Below are 17461 nucleotides of genomic sequence, written 5' to 3'. Positions count from 1 at the left end.
AACTCGATTTCATGTCACTATTAAGTAACATAAGCTTTGCTTGTTCAATATTTTATGTAAAACTTGTTTGGGTTCCTATTAAAAGGTTAATTTGTTAAATTTGGGCCCGCGGCTTTGTTCAGTTTTTACATTTTTGGCCCAGTCTGTATTTGAGTTGGACACCCCTGCCAAAGACTATAAAAATGGGACTCATTACCTCCCTGCTTGGCACTCAGCAGCAAGGGTTGGAATTGGGGGTTAAATCACCCCAAAAAATATTCCCGGGCGTGGCCACCGCTGCTGCTCACTGCTCCCCTCACCTCCAAGGAGGTGAACTAGGGTGATGGGTCGGATGGCAGAGAATAATTTCACCACACTGAGTGTGTGTGTGTGTGACTATTATTGGCACTTGAATGTGTGTCACTATCTCACATGGCATCTGTAAAGCTGACCTCAACAGGAGACATCACACGACCTTGAGTAAACTTTCTCCTCTCTCTACGCTCACAAAGACGGATAACTGATCCCGAAAGTCCTCTCTTCCTAATATGGAGGACAAACTTGTTTTTGTCTCCATTTATTGGGACATGAAAGTTGACATCTCTTTTTTTCCATTTCATCTCCTGATTAAAACAAGGCGCTCTTCCGCTCGCTGCTGCCGCCTCTGGACAGCAGAGGTATTACCAGACAAGTGTGTTTCAATACGCTCCATTGGAATAGAATGGAGACATGAAGGCATTAAAGCACGGGTGTCAAACCCAAGGCCCGGGGGCCAGATCTGTATGTGGCCCGCGAAAGCCTGGGGAAATTGTATTAATAAAATACTACATTTTTAAATTATTTCAGTAAAAATAATCTGTATTTTCCAAATGTTATCTAATCATGCCAAATATCACATGATTATCAAGCAATCAATGTTCATTTATATAGCCCTAAATCACTACTGTCTCAAAGGGCTGCACAAACCACAACACAAACCACTACGACATCCTCTGTAGGCCCACATACACATGTAACATAAATGCTAACATACATGTATGTTAGCATTTATGTTACATGTATGCTAGCATTTATGTTACATGTATGCTAGCATTTATGTTACATGTATGCTAGCATTTATGTTACATTTATGCTAGCATTTATGTTACATGTATGCTAACATATATGTTACATGTATGCTAGCATTTATGTTACATGAATGCTAACATATATGTTACATGTATGCTAGCATTTATGTTACATGTATGCTAACATATATGCTAACATATATGTTACATGTATGTTAACATATATGTTACATGTATGCTAGCATTTATATTACATGAATGCTAACATATATGTTACATGTATGCTAGCATTTATGTTACATGTATGCTAACATGTATGTTACATGTATGCTAACATATATGTCACATGTATGCTAGCATTTATGTTACATGTTTGCTAACATATATGTTACATATATGCTAGCATTTATGTTACATGTATGCTAACATATATTTTACATGTATGCTAGCATTTATGTTACATGTATGCTAACATTTATGTTACATGTATGCTAGCATATAGGTTGTATGTATGCTAGCATTTATGTTACATGAATGCTAACATATATGTTACATGTATGCTAGCATTTATGTTACATGTATGCTAGCATATATGTTATATGTATGCTAGCATTTATGTTACATGAATGCTAACATATATGTTACATGTATGCTAGCATTTATGTTACATGAATGCTAACATATATGTTACATGTATGCTAGCATTTATGTTACATGTATGCTATCATTTATGTTATATGTATGCTAACATATATGTTACATGTATGCTAGCATGTATGTTACATGTATGCTAGCATTTATGTTACATGAATGCTAACATACATGTTACATGTATGCTAGCATTTATGTTACATGTATGCTAGCATTTATGTTACATGTATGCTAACATATTTGTTATATGTATGCTAACATATGTTACATAGTGTATATATACAGTTAGGTTAGTAAACAAAACAGTTTCTACGTGAAAACATCTAATAATGGAGTGCATAGGCAATAGTGTAATAAAAACTTGTTTACAGCACAAGTGTGTACTTAGTCTTTTTACTGCATACTTACTTGTGTAGAGCATACGTGTGTACTTAGTCTTCTTAATGCATACTTAGTTGTTTAGCACACAAGTGTGCACTTAGTCTTTATAGCGCATACTATTTTTTAGGGCATACGAGTACTTTTTAGGGCACAAATGTGTGAAGTGAAGTGAATTATATTTATATAGCGCTTTTCTCTAGTGACTCAAAGCGCTTTACATAGTGAAACCCAATATCTAAGTGACATTTAAACCAGTGTGGGTGGCACTGGGAGCAGGTGGGTAAAGTGTCTTGCCCAAAGACACAACGGCAGTGACTAGGATGGCGGAAGTGGGAATCGAACCTGCAACCCCCAAGTTGCTGGCACGGCCACTTTACAAACCGAGCTATACCGCCCCCCAGTTTATTTAATGTATCCATATGTTTTAGGGTGGAATTGCGTAGTTAGTCTTTTAATGCATACTTTGTTGTTTAGAGCATACTTAGTGCATACTCATTATTTTAGGGCATAAGTGTACTTACATAGTTTTTTAAGGCAAAAATGTGTACTTAGTCTTTTTAGTGCATAAATATGTGTTTATGACATAAGTATGTACGTAACCTTTATAGTGCATGCTTAGTTTTTAAGTGTGTACTTAGTATTTTAAGTGCATACTTACTCTGAAACAAGGATGTTGTCATAGCTTGTGCAGCCCTTTGAGACACTTTTGATTTAGGGCTGTATAAATAAAGATTGATTGATTGATTATATACATAATATAATATACGCAGTGTAGTGGTTAGAGTGTCCGCCCTGCGAGGGTAGGTCGCGAGTTCAAACCCCGGCCCGAGTCATACCAAAGACTATAAAAATGGGAGCCATTACCTCCCATCAAGGGTTGGAATTGGGGGTTAAATCACCAAAAATTATTCCCGGGCGTGGCCACCGCTGCTGCTCACTGCTCCCCTCACCTCCCAGGGGGTGATCAAGGGTGATGGGTCAAATGCAGAGAATAATTTTGCCAGACGTAGTGTGTGTGTGACAATCATTGTTACTTTACACATTTATACCAATGCTGTCAAATGATATTTATTTTAAAATATTTTTTAAATTTAAACTTAAATTAATCACTGGTTATTGCCTGCATACATAATTTTAATTCATTTAAAAATAATAATAATCGTCCCTCTAATGCTAGCCATTGCTGCGATGTGGCCCTCAAAGAAAACTGGCATAAACAAATAGTATTTAAATAAGTCATGAACAAGTCCTTTTAGAAATTCTGTTTGTAGATTCTTTCTGTGATGTTTATATGAGTATATATATATATATATATTTATACTTCATACCATAAACCTCTTTTCATATATTTAGAATTGAGTGTTTCACAATATTAGCTTCTTTGGTGTCACACAATGTAAACTCTTATTTCAATAAATAAATACAGTGTTCCCTCACTACAACACAGTTCACTTTACCTGGCCTTTTTTTGTGTGTGCGTAATTTTTTTACATGCTTCTTTCTTTACAGCGTATGAATGCGCAGTCTTCTGGATCCTGATTGGGTAAAAGACTGTAGATTAGAACATTGTCGATCAATCTTCTTCAGGCCATGTGTCCTGTACGGTACAGAATGTATACTGTGGTGGGGGAATATAATCCTGAACAAGTTGTTAATATGGATGAGACAGGATTATTTCGGACACCAATGCCCTCTCGAACCTTTATAATGTAGAACGAAGCCAAAAGTGTAGGATTTAAGGCTCAAAAAGATGGTGTGATTGGTTGTGTGTGGAAATGCTGCGGGCTCATTTATAGGTCAAAAAATCCTACAGCCCTAAAAAAAAACAGGTTGTAATTTTTGGTTTTATTTCTTAATACGGTAATGAACTGTACTTATATTTTTTAAATTCACAAGGGTTTGAACTTTGAGAGTGTTTAAAGGAGAGAAATGCGAGAAAATATTCATGCCTGCCTGAGAAAAGTGTATAAAGTGTGTGGAATAACATACAGTGTACAGCAGTGTTTTTCAACCACTAGTGTGCCGTGGGATATTATCTAGTTTCACCTATTTGGGTTGAAAATATTTTTTGCAAACCAGTAATTATAGTTTGCAAATGACGTGTTGTTGTTGAGTATTGGTGCCGTCTCGAGCTCGGCTGAGTAACTGTGTAATACTATTCTTATATCAGTAGGTGGCAGCAGGTAGCTAATTTTCCGGGCTACATTATTCACCCCCGCTGGTGCGTCGGTTGGGAGTGGGAGGGGGGGGGTTTGACCTAGCGTGGGAGTATTATGTAGCCCGGAAGAATTAGGGATGCATGGGATTCTGGGTATTTCTTCTGCTGTGTTTATGTTGTGTTACAGTGCGGATGTTCTCCCGAAATGTGTTTGTCATTCTTGTTTGGTGTGGGTTCACAGTGTGGCGCATATTAGTAACAGTATTAAAGTTGTTTATATCACAACCCTCAGTGTGGCTTTTGACCAAGTATGCCTTGCAGTCTACTTTGTGTATTAACGGAGGCTGCATGCACGTTTCCGGCCGGCAAGTAGATGGCATTGTGTTCAAGCGGGGGCGACGGCATGCTTCTGAGGTTGTAAAAGTCATCGCCATCACGGCACTCCCTCAATATTGTAGTCCGGGTGAAAATCGGAGAATGTTTACCCGGTGTGATTTCTGGGAGAGGCACTAAAATACGGAATTCTCCCGGAGTGATCGGGACCCCTGTACTACACGGATTTCACTTAAAGTGGATTTTATTAATGGAGGGAACACTTTATCCATATTTGGTTATTCCTCCACAAAAATATGTACTTTAAGTATTTTCCATACATTTTTATTTGCTTGGCTTCAGTTTGCCAACCATGCATTCAGACTGTAAAATTGTTTCTTACAAGCAACAAAGCAAATGAGTACAACACCTATTTTGGTAACACTTTCAAAAAAGTAACACTGCTAAAACTACATTTGGCGAAAGACTCATTTGAATCTTTATAAAAAGATGAAATACGTAACAATGGTGGAGAGCACTGACCTTAAATCAAGGTCGCTGAAAAGGGGCGGTGCTGAATGGGTCGTCCAGACTCCGCCCCCCTATGGTCCACGAATGCAGCGGCCCCACCGCCACGGAGCCCACGGCGGCCCGCTGCCCCACCCTGGAGACCACGCGGTGCACCGCCACCGGCTGCTGGGGCAGCGGCAGACCCTGGAGCGCCGGGCGTCCGCTTCGCTTTCCAAACGGCGCCCGGAGGAAGACGTCGGGAGAAGACGGCGACGTCGTGAAAGGTGCGAGCCGGGGCTGAGAGTCCATAGCTTTTAATCCCACGCACCTCTCATCCCCTTTACCGGTCCACAGCATCGGCGTTTCCGTGGCGACCTGCACAGACACCCGGGTCCCAGCCTGCTCCTGTGTGTGACAGCCGGGCGCCCCCTGCTGGTCTGCGTGTGCAAATACAAAGAGGCGGGTGAGCTGGGGATAAAAGAGGACTTAAAAACAAGGAAAAAAAGTGAGTCAAACTTTAAGAGAATGATCTTACCTGATTAGAATCTAGTAGCTCAATGGGTCAAATAAAATGTTCATTAGTGCATAAATTAGAGCGTCCTCAAAATAATGTCATGGAGCTTATTTATAACAGAATGACAACTTAGTCTAAATAACAACGAAAAAACATCCCCCTGCAAATATAAATGTCATATAAAACAAGTTACATAAGATGAAAATGAGTAGGTTCATTATTGTGATTACATGCGGATGTTCTATATCAGTGTTTTTCAACCGCTGTGCCGCGACATCTTGTCTGGTGTGCTGTGGGAAAATATGCAACTTCACCTAATTGGTCCAAAATTTTATTTTTGCAAATTACCGTATTTTCCGCACTATAAGGCGCACCTTAAATGAATGGCCTATTTTAATATTTTGTTCATATATAAGGTGCACCGCATAGAATAGACGCTACAGTAGAGGCTGGGCTTACGTTATGCATCCTTTAGATCAGGGGTCGGCAACCTTTACCACTCAAAGAGCCATTTCACAAAATGAGGAAGACAATGCGAGCCGCAGTTATTCTCGCCAATATCTGCTGGTGGTCACCCAGATGACAAGAATAAGGGCGTGCTATGAAGCCATTGCCTTAAACACCTTCTACAACATGTACAAACTGCTTGCAAGTCCACATTTCAGGAGAAAATCCTCACAGTAACACAACATAATACCCAGAATCCTTTGCACCCATGACATTTCCTGAGTATGTTACACACACCACGAGCACCAGTATAACATAGTCAGAAATGATCATGGATGCAAAGGATTCTGGGTATTTGTCGTGTTGCGTTTCTGTTGTGTTACTGTGAGGATTTTCTCCCGAAATGTGTTCGTCATTCTTCTTTTGTGTGGGTTCACAATGTGGCGCATATTAGTAGGAGTGTTAAAGTTGTTTATATCACAACCGTCAGTGTACTCTGAGTCACCCAGTATGCCTTGCGATCTCATACATGTGCCGATAGAAGCAGCGAAATGCATGTGTCCGGTCGGCACGCAAATAGCATTCCGCGAATGGCGGGCGCGATGACGTTCAAGAGGACGTTAAGAGTAATATCATCACGGCACGCCCTTAATATTGTAGTCAGAGTGAAAATTGGGTGATGTCGGGGAGAGGCATTGAATTCCGGAATCTCCCCGCAACAATTTGGGGGGTCGGCGATTGTGCAGCTGAGCCGCATGCGGCTCCGGAGCCGCGGGTTGCCGACCCCTGCTTTAGATGGAGCTGCGCTAAAGGAAAAGTCAACAAAACAGTCAGATAGGTCAGTCAAACTTTATGAATAGATTACAAACCAGGCTCACCTGCACTGGCTTCCTGTGCACTTAAGATGTGACTTTAAGGTTTTACTAATTACGTATAAAATACTACACGGTCTAGCTCCATACTATCTTGCCGATTGTATTGTACCATATGTCCCGGCAAGAAATCTGCGCTCAAAAGACTCCGGCTTATTAGTGATTCCTAGAGCCCAAAAAAAGTCTGCGGGCTATAGAGCATTTTCCGTTCGGGCTCCAGTACTCTGGAATGCCCTCCCGGTAACAGTTTGAGATGCCACCTCAGTAGAAGCATTTAAGTCTCACCTTAAAACTCATCTGTATACTCTAGCCTTTAAATAGACCTCCTTTTTAGACCAGTTGATCTGCCGCTTCTTTTCTTTTTCTCCTATGTCTCCCCCTCCCTTGTAGAGGGGGTCCGATCCGATGACCATGGATGAAGTACTGGCTGTCCAGAGTCGAGACCCAGGATGGAACGCTCGCCTGTATCGATTGGGGACATCTCTACGCTGCTGATCCGCCTCCGCTTGAGATGGTTTCCTGTGGACGGGACTCTCGCTGCTGTCTTGGATCCGCTTGAACTGAACTCTCGCGGCTGTGTTGGAGCCACTATGGATTGAACTTTCACAGTATCATGTTAGACCCGCTTGACATCCATTGCTTTCGGTCCCTTAGAGGGGGGGGGGGGGGGGGGGGGGTTGCCCACATCTGAGGTCCTCTCCAAGGTTTCTCATAGTCAGCATTGTCACTGGCGTCCCACTGGATGTGAATTCTCCCTGCCCACTGGGTGTGAGTTTTCCTTGCCCTTTTGTGGGTTCTTCCGAGGATGTTGTAGTCGTAATGATTTGTGCAGTCCTGAGACATTTGTGATTTGGGGCTATATAAATAAACATTGATTGATTGATTGATTAATAACTGAACGTTGCTCAAACGATAATGTCACACAACACACAAAATACACATGTAAAGCTCACTTTAATAAGTTATTCCTCATCCACGAATCGAATTAAACAGTTGGGCGAATACGACATCCAACATGCCCGGCTCCGTCTCGTCAAAGTCGTCATTAAAGGAGTCAGTGTCGCTGCTGTTAATGTTAGATTCTCTCCCTGCTGCTCTATTCCCGTCTCCTACTGTGTGACTAATTGTCTTGAGTTTAAACTCGGCACGCCTCCTGCAGTCATATATCCCAGCATGCACCGGGACATGTGATTCTTCTTCTAACAGGGAAAAAACGGTAGGCGGCTGCTTACCGTAGTTGCGAGACCTCTTGTGGCATGTTTAATTCAGACACTGAAGAAGAAGAATTTGAGGGATTCGTGGATGAGGAATAACTTCATAAAGTGAGCTTTACATGTTTATTTTGTGTGTTGTGTTGTGTGACATTAACATTTCAGCAACGTTGAGTTATTGCTTTGCACTATTTCGAGACGTCATTAACGGAGTCAGTGTTGTTCAGCAGTTCAGTGACAATTCCTGCTTTCCTGAAATCATGTCTCTCAATAGGAGCCATTTTGAGGTCTTTACATAAACACACAAATGGAAATATATCCCAGCATGCACTGCGCCCTTCTTCTCCTGCGGGGGAAAATTAAATCGGCGGCTGCTTACCGTAGTTGCGAGACCTGTTGTGGCTCAATATTGGTCCACATATAAGGCGCCCCGGATTATATGGCGCACTGTCAGCTTTTGAGAAAATTTGGAAGTTTTTAGGTGCGCCTTATAGTGCGGAAAATACGGTATATTTGAGCTCATTTGGTTTCCTTTAAAGGGGAACATTATCAGCAGACCTATGTAAGCGTCAATATATACCTTGATGGTGCAGAAAAACGACCATGTATTTTTTTAACTGATTTCCGAACTCTAAATGGGTGAATTTTGGCGAATTAAACGCCTTTCTGTTTATCGCTCTGGAGGCGATGACGTCAGAATGTGACGTCGCCGAGGTAATATAGCCGCCATTTTCATTTTCAACACATTGTAAACATTGGGTCTCAGCTCTGTTATTTTCCGTTTTTTCGACTATTTTCTGGATCCTTGGAGACATCATGCCTCGTCGGTGTGTAGTCGGAGGGTGTAACAACACTAACAGGGAGGGATTCAAGTTGCACCACTGGCAAGAAATCTGCCACCAGACCCCCATTGAATGTACCAGAGTGTCTCCAAATTTGACCGGCGATGCTAAGACAGACATGGCACAGAGATGTATGGATAACCTGCAGATGCATTTGCAACCATTAAGTCAACAAAATCACAAAGGTGAGTTTTGTTGATGTTGTTGACTTATGTGCTAATCAGACATATTTGGTCGCGGCGTGACTGCCAGCTAATCGATGCTAACATGCTATGCTAATCGACGCTAACATGCTATTTACCGGCGGTGCTAAAGCAGACATGGCACAGATATGTATGGATAACCTGCAGATGCATTTGCAACGATAGTCAACGAAATCACAAGGGTGAGTTTTGTTGATGTTGACTGCCAGCTAATCGATGCTAACATGCTATTTACCGGCGGTGCTAAAGCAGACATGGCACAGAGATGTATGGATAACCTGCAGATGCATTTGCAATGATTAAGTCAAAGAAATCACAAAGGTGAGTTTTGTTGATGTTGTTGACTTATGTGCTAATCAGACATATTTGGTCGGGGCGTGACTGCCAGCTAATCGATGCTAACATGCTATTTACCGGCGGTGCTAAAGCAGACATGGCACAGAGATATATGGATAACCTGCAAATGCATTTGCAACGATAGTCAACGAAATCACAAGGGTGAGTTTTGTTGATGTTGACTGCCAGCTAATCGATGCTAACATGCTATTTACCGGCGGTGCTAAAGCAGACATGGCACAGAGATGTATGGATAACCTGCAGAGGCATTTGCAACGATAGTCAACGAAATCACAAAGGTGAGTTTTGTTGATGTTGACTGCCAGCTAATCGATGCTAACATGCTACGCTAATCGATGCTAACATGCTATTTACCGGCGGTGCTAAAGCAGACATGGCACAGAGATGTATGGATAACCTGCAGATGCATTTGTAACGATAAAGTCACAGTAATCACAAAGGTGAGTTTTGTTGATGCTAACATGCTACGCTAATCGATGCTAACATGCTATTTACCGGCGGTGCTTAAGCAGACATGGCACAGAGATGTATGGATAACCTGTAGATGCATTTGCAACCATATTACGTTTCCTTCCACCCACATTTAATGCGAAACAAACACTTACCAATCGACGGATTTAAGTTGCTCCAGTGTCAAAAGATGCGAAAGTCCTGATCGTTTGGTTCCGCACATTTTACCGGCGATGCTAACGCAGCTATTCGGCCATGCTATGGCTATGAATAGCGTCAATAGCTTCAGTTTCTTCTTCAATACTTTCATACTCCAACCATCTGTTTCAATACTTAAATCGCTGAAATCCGAGTCTGTATCCGAGCTAATGTCGCTACATCTTGCTGTGCTATTCCCATTGTTTGTTTACAATGGCAGCACTGTGTGACGTCACTGGGAAATGGATAGTGGTTTCCGAAGATAGCGAAAATAAGGCACTTTAAAGCTTTATTTAGGGATATTCCGAGACCGGTAAAATTTGGAAAAAAACTTCCAAAAATACAACAAGCCACTGGGAACTGATTTTTATTGTTTTTAACCCTTTTGAAATTGTGATAATGTTCCCCTTTAAGTCCTCATAATTCAATTATATCTCATGACACACTATCTGTATGTGAAGTGAATTATATTTATATAGCGCTTTTCTCAAGTGACTCAAAGCGCTTTACATAGTGAAACCCAATATCTAAGTTACATTTAAACCAGTGTGGGTGGCACTGGGAGCAGGTGGGTAAAGTGTCTTGCCCAAGGACACAACGGCAGTAACTGGATGGCACAAGTGGGAATCGAACCTGCAACCCGCAAGTTGCTGGCACGGCCACTCCAGGGCTTTTATTTTTTTGCAGCCCCAGACAGATTTGTTGTTGTATTTTTGGTCCAATATGGCTCTTTCAACATTTTGGGTTGCCGACCCGTCCTCCACAAACTTTTACGCGGGCACTACATCAACATGCATTTTGTCCAATCAAGCAGTCGACACGCTGACGTTCACATTTGTCTTTTATTTGCCATCCTCTTTTTTTATTTCGAACGAAGTCACAAAAATAGAAGGAGCACAAGAATCACCAGGCAGGTTTGGGCCATGAACACCAGGAGGACTTTCTGCATGACGTGCAGTAAGTTGCATAGACTGCACCGCAGAGGAAAAGTAGCACTAGTATAACAAAAGGACAGGAGGCTTGAAGGTCTCCTACATGCGGACAAAAAGGAGCTCGATATTGCTGACTGCTCGCCTGACACGCCCTCCATAACCCGGCTGACGGGCGGAGTAAGCGGGCGATGGAGGCAACCAAGAATCTCGGGGTAACTTTCCCACCCTGAGAGGACGCTGTGCTTTTCTTGCTTTTGCGGGCCCGACGAGGACAGGAGGGGAGGTGACACTCGCACACACAAACATCTACAGCAAGCTGCTTTTACAAAGCAGGGGGGGGGGGTCACACACACCCAGAGAAGTCTGGTTCTTTATGTGGCGCAGCAAAACACCAGGAAGAGGAGGGTCTGCCGGCGTCCTTTCGCCTTACCCAAAAGGTGCTGAAGGCACATTTCGCCCCCCAAGAACCACACAATCTGTCACAACTTGTCAATGTCCGATATCAACATACACGATATTGCCAAAAGTATTAGGCCGTCCGTTCCAAATGACGAGAACCAGGTGTGCACAATCAAGCACTGTTTCTACAAACGGGCCGCTTTCAGTGATTTCCAGCGTGGGACTGTCATAGGATAGCAACCTGTGCAAACAGGGACGGCGTGGCGCAGTGGAAGAGTGGCCGTGCGCAACCCGAGGGCCACTGGTTCAAATCCCACCTAGAACCAACCTCGTCACGTCCGTTGTGTCCTGAGCAAGACACTTCACCCTTGCTCCTGATGGTTGCTGGTTGGCGCCTTGCATGGCAGCTCCCTCCATCAGTGTGTGAATGTGTGTGTGAATGGGTAAATGTGGAAGAAGTGTCAAAGCGCTTTGAGTACCTTGAAGGTAGAAAAGCGCTATACAAGTACAACCCATTTATTTATTTATTATAAACAAACCCAGTCGTGAAATTAACTCGCTCTTAAATATTCCAAAGTTTATTACGAGTGAATGGAAGATTTTGGGAACAACAGCAACTCAGCCGCCAAGTGGTAGGCCAGGTGAACGGACCGAGAGGGGTCTGCGGATACTGAGGCGCATAGTCAGGTGCTACAGAGCTCCAAACCTCATGTGACCTTCCAATTAGCCCCCGTACAGTACGCAGAGAGCTTCGTGGAATGGCTTTCCATGGCCGAGCAGCTGCATCTAAAGCATGCATCACCAAGTCCAAGGGCACGTCGCCACTGGACGCCTTCTCTGGAGTGATGAATCACACTTTTCCATCCGGCAATCTGATGGACCAGTCTGGGTCTGGAGGTTGCCGGGAGAACGCTACATTTCCGAACTGCATTTTGCTGGAGGAGGAATTATGGTGTGGGGTTGTTTTTCAGTAGTTGGGCTTGGTCCCTTAGGATAGGATAGGATAGGATAGGATAGGATAGGTCTTTATTGTCATTGCACAAGTACAACGAAGCTAGTTGGGCTTGGTCCCTTAGTTCCAGTGAAAGGAACTTTGAATGCTCCAGGATATACCAAAACATTTTGGACAATTCCTTGTGGGAACAGTTTGGAGCGGGCCCCTTTCTCCTCCAATTTGACTGTGCACCTGTGCACAAAGCAAGGATGACAGAGTCTGGTGTGGATGACCTTGACTGGCCTGCACAGAGTCCTGGCCTGAACCCGATAGAACACCTTCGGGATGAATTAGAACAGAGACTGAGAGCCAGGCCTTCTCCATCAACATCAGCATGTGACTTCATCGATGTGCTTTTGGGAAGAATGGTAGAAAATTCCTATAAACACACTCGGCAACCTTGTGGACAGCCTTCCCAGAAGAGTTGAAGCCATAATAGCTGCAAAAGGTGGACCCACGTCATAATTGGACCCTATGGGTTAGGAACGGGATGGCACTCCAAGTTCATATGCGAGTCAAAGCAGGTGGCCAAACACTTTTGGCAATATATAAATATATATATATATATATATATATATATATATATATATATATATTTTTTTTTTTTAATGCCTTTCAAGTCATTGGAGAAGACATTTTACGAGCAAAGTTGTTCATCCTTTACTGCTTCACACATTCAACGTGATGGCCACTGACAACCTGGCTAATAATACACTTATTTTAAGCCCACCGACTTACAAACTAGCCACTAATCAAGTGTCTCTATTAGGGTTGCAAAATTCCGGGAATATTCAAAGTTGGAAACGTTCCATGGGAGTTAATGGGAAATAATGGGAATAAACATTGAATGCTACATGTTAGATCTGCAGCATGATTATGGTCTAAAACAACCTGATTTAATGCACATTCGGTTGCATTTCGACCCTGCACTGTGCATTCCTCCATCATGTGCGGTGCATTCTTCCGTCACATGCCCAGATAATTCCCAGCATGCAACACACAAGGCGGTGTACATTTGCAAACACCGTGCAAAGAGCCACGACAAAAAATGCCACAAAGATGCAGCAGCATATAGACAAGTGCCCAATAATATATCATTATTGTATTTACCCATTCCCATATATTCCCCTTTGTTCCCATATATTCCCATTCATTCCCATATATTCCCTTTCATTCCCATTCATTCCCCTTCATTCCCATTAATTCCCATATATTCCCATTCATTCCCATATATTCCCTTTCATTCCCATTCATTCCCCTTCATTCCCATTAATTCCCATATATTCCCATTCAGTCCCATATATTCCCATTCAGTCCCATATATTCCCATTCATTCCCATATATTCCCATTCAGTCCCATATATCCCCTTTCATTCCCATTTATTCCCATTCAGTCCCATATATTCCAATATATTCCCATTCACTCCCATGTATTCCCATTCATTCCAATATAATCCCATTCATTCGAATATATTCCCATTCTTTCCATTAATTGTCATTAATTCCCATATATTCCCATTCTTTCCCATTAATTGTCATTAATTCCCATATATTCCCATTCCTTCCAATATATTCCCATTCATTCCCATATATTTCCATTAAGTCCCATATATTTCCTTATATTCCCATTCGTTCCCATATATTCCCTTCGTCCCCATATATTCCCCTTCGTTCCCATATATTCCCTTTCGTTCCCATATATTCCCACTCGTTCCCATATATTCCCACTCGTTCCCATATATTCCCCTTCGTTTCCATATATTCCCCTTCGTTTCCATATATTCCCCTTCGTTCCCATATATTCCCCTTCGTTCCCATATATTCCCCTTCGTTCCCATATATTCCCCTTCGTTCCCATATATTCCCCTTCGTTCCCATATATTCCCCTTTGTTCCCATATATTCCCATTCGTTCCCATATATTCCCATTAATTCCCATTCAGTCCTTAATATTACCATTCATTCCCATATATTCCCCTTCATTCCCATATATTCCAATTAATTCCCATATATTCCCATTCAGTCCCATATATTCCCATTCATTACCATATATTCCCATTCATTCCCATGTATTCCCATTCATTCCAATATAATCCCATTCATTCCCATATATTCCCATTCATTCTCATATATTCCCATTCCTTCCCATATTTTCCCATTAATTCCCATATATTTTCATTAAATCCCATATATTCCCATATATTCCCATTAATTCCCATTCCTTCCCATGTATTCCCACTCGTTCCCCTTTGTTCCCCTTTGTTCCCATATGTTCCCATATGTTCCCCTTCGTTCCCATATATTCCCCTTCGTTCCCATATATTCCCATTTGTTCCCATATAGTCCCCTTCTTTCCCATATATTCCCATTCATTCACATACATTCCCATATATTCCCATTCCTTCCCATATATTCCCATTCCTTCCCATATATTACCATTAATTCCCGTTCATTCCCATATATTCCCATATATTCCCACATATTCCCATTAATTCCCATATATTCCCATTCGTTGTCATATATTCCCATTCATTCCCATGGACAGTGTCCAACTTTGAATAATCCAAAAAATGGTCAATATTTCCAAACTTCCCGAGCTTAACTTCCCGGAAAGTTTCCAGAAATTTACTGGAAACTTTCCACCCCTTTGCAACTCTAGTCTCTATACGCCGTGTGGAGCCGCTCCACTAAAGGTAATCACCTGATAATCACCTCCATTACGGCAAATAAAGTGAACTGATTAGTACCTAAAGTCCTTGTTCTTTGAGGTATCCAAAGCAGGATTGCTACGAGAGTGTCTCTGGTGTGACACGGTACACACGCTGTCAGGGCAAATGTTCCATCAGCACCTTCCAACTCAATCCAACCACCTTTGAAGATGCACGCAGTAGGTGGCGCTCTCCACCACCACAAAAGTGACTCTTCCCAACACACAGTTCAACATTCCCTTCCAATATGATGTGGTGGATATACGTGGTCTAAGCTAATATTCATTTCTTACATTCACTCTATCATTATTAACATGTATGGACAAGGAAACAAAGTCATATATATATTTATCATATATGTATAATATCCACAAGTAAAGCTATATGACGGGTGACGTCATTATGTACACGGGGGGGAGGAGCTTAGAGACGATATTTACACTGGATGGAATGTGCGGACTGGCTTCAGGCAAATGGGAATGGATGGAATTGAATGTGAGAATTTAGTAGCATTCTGTACGGAAAAAAAAAACGACCACTATGTATCCCTCCTGGCATCTAGATAGGTTTGTCCTTGTGAAAATGTTCTGATATTCCATTCAGGTAGTGTAGGAGCGCCACCTGGTGGTAGAAATGTCACATCTGTGTTGAAATACTACAATTCTTGAGTATTATGATGCAGGGCACGGATTATTATCTATAAATCAACCCGGTGCAGAAAATCAATGTTTTGTTTTTTAACCAAATAAAATAATAATAAACACAACGTACAGTACAGACCAAAAGTTTGGACACACCTCATTCAATGTGTTTTCTTTATTTTCATGACTATTTACATTGTAGATTGTCAATACTATGAATGAACACATGTGGAGTTATGTACTTAACAGAAAAAAAGGTCAAAACATGTTTCGTATTCTAGTTTCTTCAAAATAGCCACCCTTTGCTCGGACTACTGCTTTGCACACTCTTGGCATTCTCTAGCTGAGCTTCAAGAGGTAGTCACCTGAAATGGTTTTCACTCCACAGGTGTGCTTGAAGCTCATCCAGAGAATGCCAAGAGTGTGCAAGGGGTGGCTATTTTGAAGAAACTAAAATATAAAACGTGTTTTCAGTTATTTCACCTTTTTGTGTTCATATTTACGGCCACTCTCAGTGTGACCTGTATGGCTGTTGACCAAGTATGCCTTGCATTCACTTGTGATTGTGAAACGCCGTAGATATTACGTGATTGGGCCGGCACGCAAAGGCAGTGCCTTTAAGGTTTATTGGCTCTCTGTCCGTGTACCACTCCGTAAAGCGGCGTTTTAAAAAGTCATACATTTTACTTTTTGAAACAGATACCGATAAATTCCGATATTACATTTTAAAGCATTCATCGGCCGATATTATCGGACATCTCTAATGTTTTATATTCTAGTTTCTTCAAAATAGCCACCCTTTGCTGTGATTACTGCTTTGCACTGTCTTGGCGTTCTCTGGCTGAGCTTCAAGAGGTAGTCACCTGAAATGGTTTTCACTCCACAGGTGTGCTTGAAGCTCATCCAGAGAATGCCAAGAGTGTGCAAGGGGTGGCGATTTTGAAGAAACTAAAATATAAAACGTGTTTTCAGTTATTTCACCTTTTTGTGTTCATATTTACGGCCACTCTCAGTGTGACCTGGGTGGCCGTTGACCAAGTATGCCTTGCATTCACTTGTGAGTGTGAAACGCCGTAGATATTACGTGATTAGGCCGGCACGCAAAGGCAGTGCCTTTAAGGTTTATTGTCTCTCTGTCCGTGTACCACTCCGTAAAGCGGCGTTTTAAAAAGTCATACATTTTACTTTTTGAAACAGATACCGATAAATTCCGATATTACATTTTAAAGCATTTATCGGCTGATATTATCGGACATCTCTAATGTTTTATATTCTAGTTTCTTCAAAATAGCCACCCTTTGCTGTGATTACTGCTTTGCACTGTCTTGGCGTTCTCTCGCTGAGCTTCAAGAGGTAGTCACCTGAAATGGTTTTCACTCCACAGGTGTGCCTGAAGCTCATCCAGAGAATGCCAAGAGTGTGCAAGGGGTGGCTATTTTGAAGAAACTAAAATATAAAACGTGTTTTCAGTTATTTCACCTTTTTGTGTTCATATTTACGGCCACTCTCAGTGTGACCTGTATGGATGTTGACCAAGTATGCCTTGCATTCACTTGTGTGTGTGTGTTAAAAGCCGTAGATATTACGTGATTGGGCCGGCACGCAAAGGCAGTGCCTTTAAGGTTTATTGGCTCTC

The 17461-nt window shown here is 42.0% G+C and overlaps 1 protein-coding gene across 2 annotated transcripts in view; it reads right to left on the bottom strand.

The window, feature by feature from the left end:
* Window positions 1–4877: 4877 nt before the first annotated feature.
* Window positions 4878–17461, bottom strand: part of LOC133535840 (AP2-associated protein kinase 1-like) — a 74397-nt gene continuing 61813 nt past the window's right edge. For both annotated transcript variants that reach the window (XM_061875814.1, XM_061875815.1), the window contains exon 21: window positions 4878–5495. In XM_061875814.1, coding sequence (XP_061731798.1) covers window positions 5098–5495 — 398 coding nt within the window. In that variant the 3' untranslated portion in view covers window positions 4878–5097. The remainder of the gene's footprint in view (window positions 5496–17461) is intronic.

This window comes from Nerophis ophidion, linkage group LG17 (assembly GCF_033978795.1).
Source record: "Nerophis ophidion isolate RoL-2023_Sa linkage group LG17, RoL_Noph_v1.0, whole genome shotgun sequence".
Taxonomy (NCBI): Eukaryota; Metazoa; Chordata; class Actinopteri; order Syngnathiformes; family Syngnathidae; genus Nerophis; species Nerophis ophidion.
The sequence above is the reverse complement of the archived record's forward strand: the minus strand, read 5'-3'. Positions and strand labels throughout refer to the sequence as shown.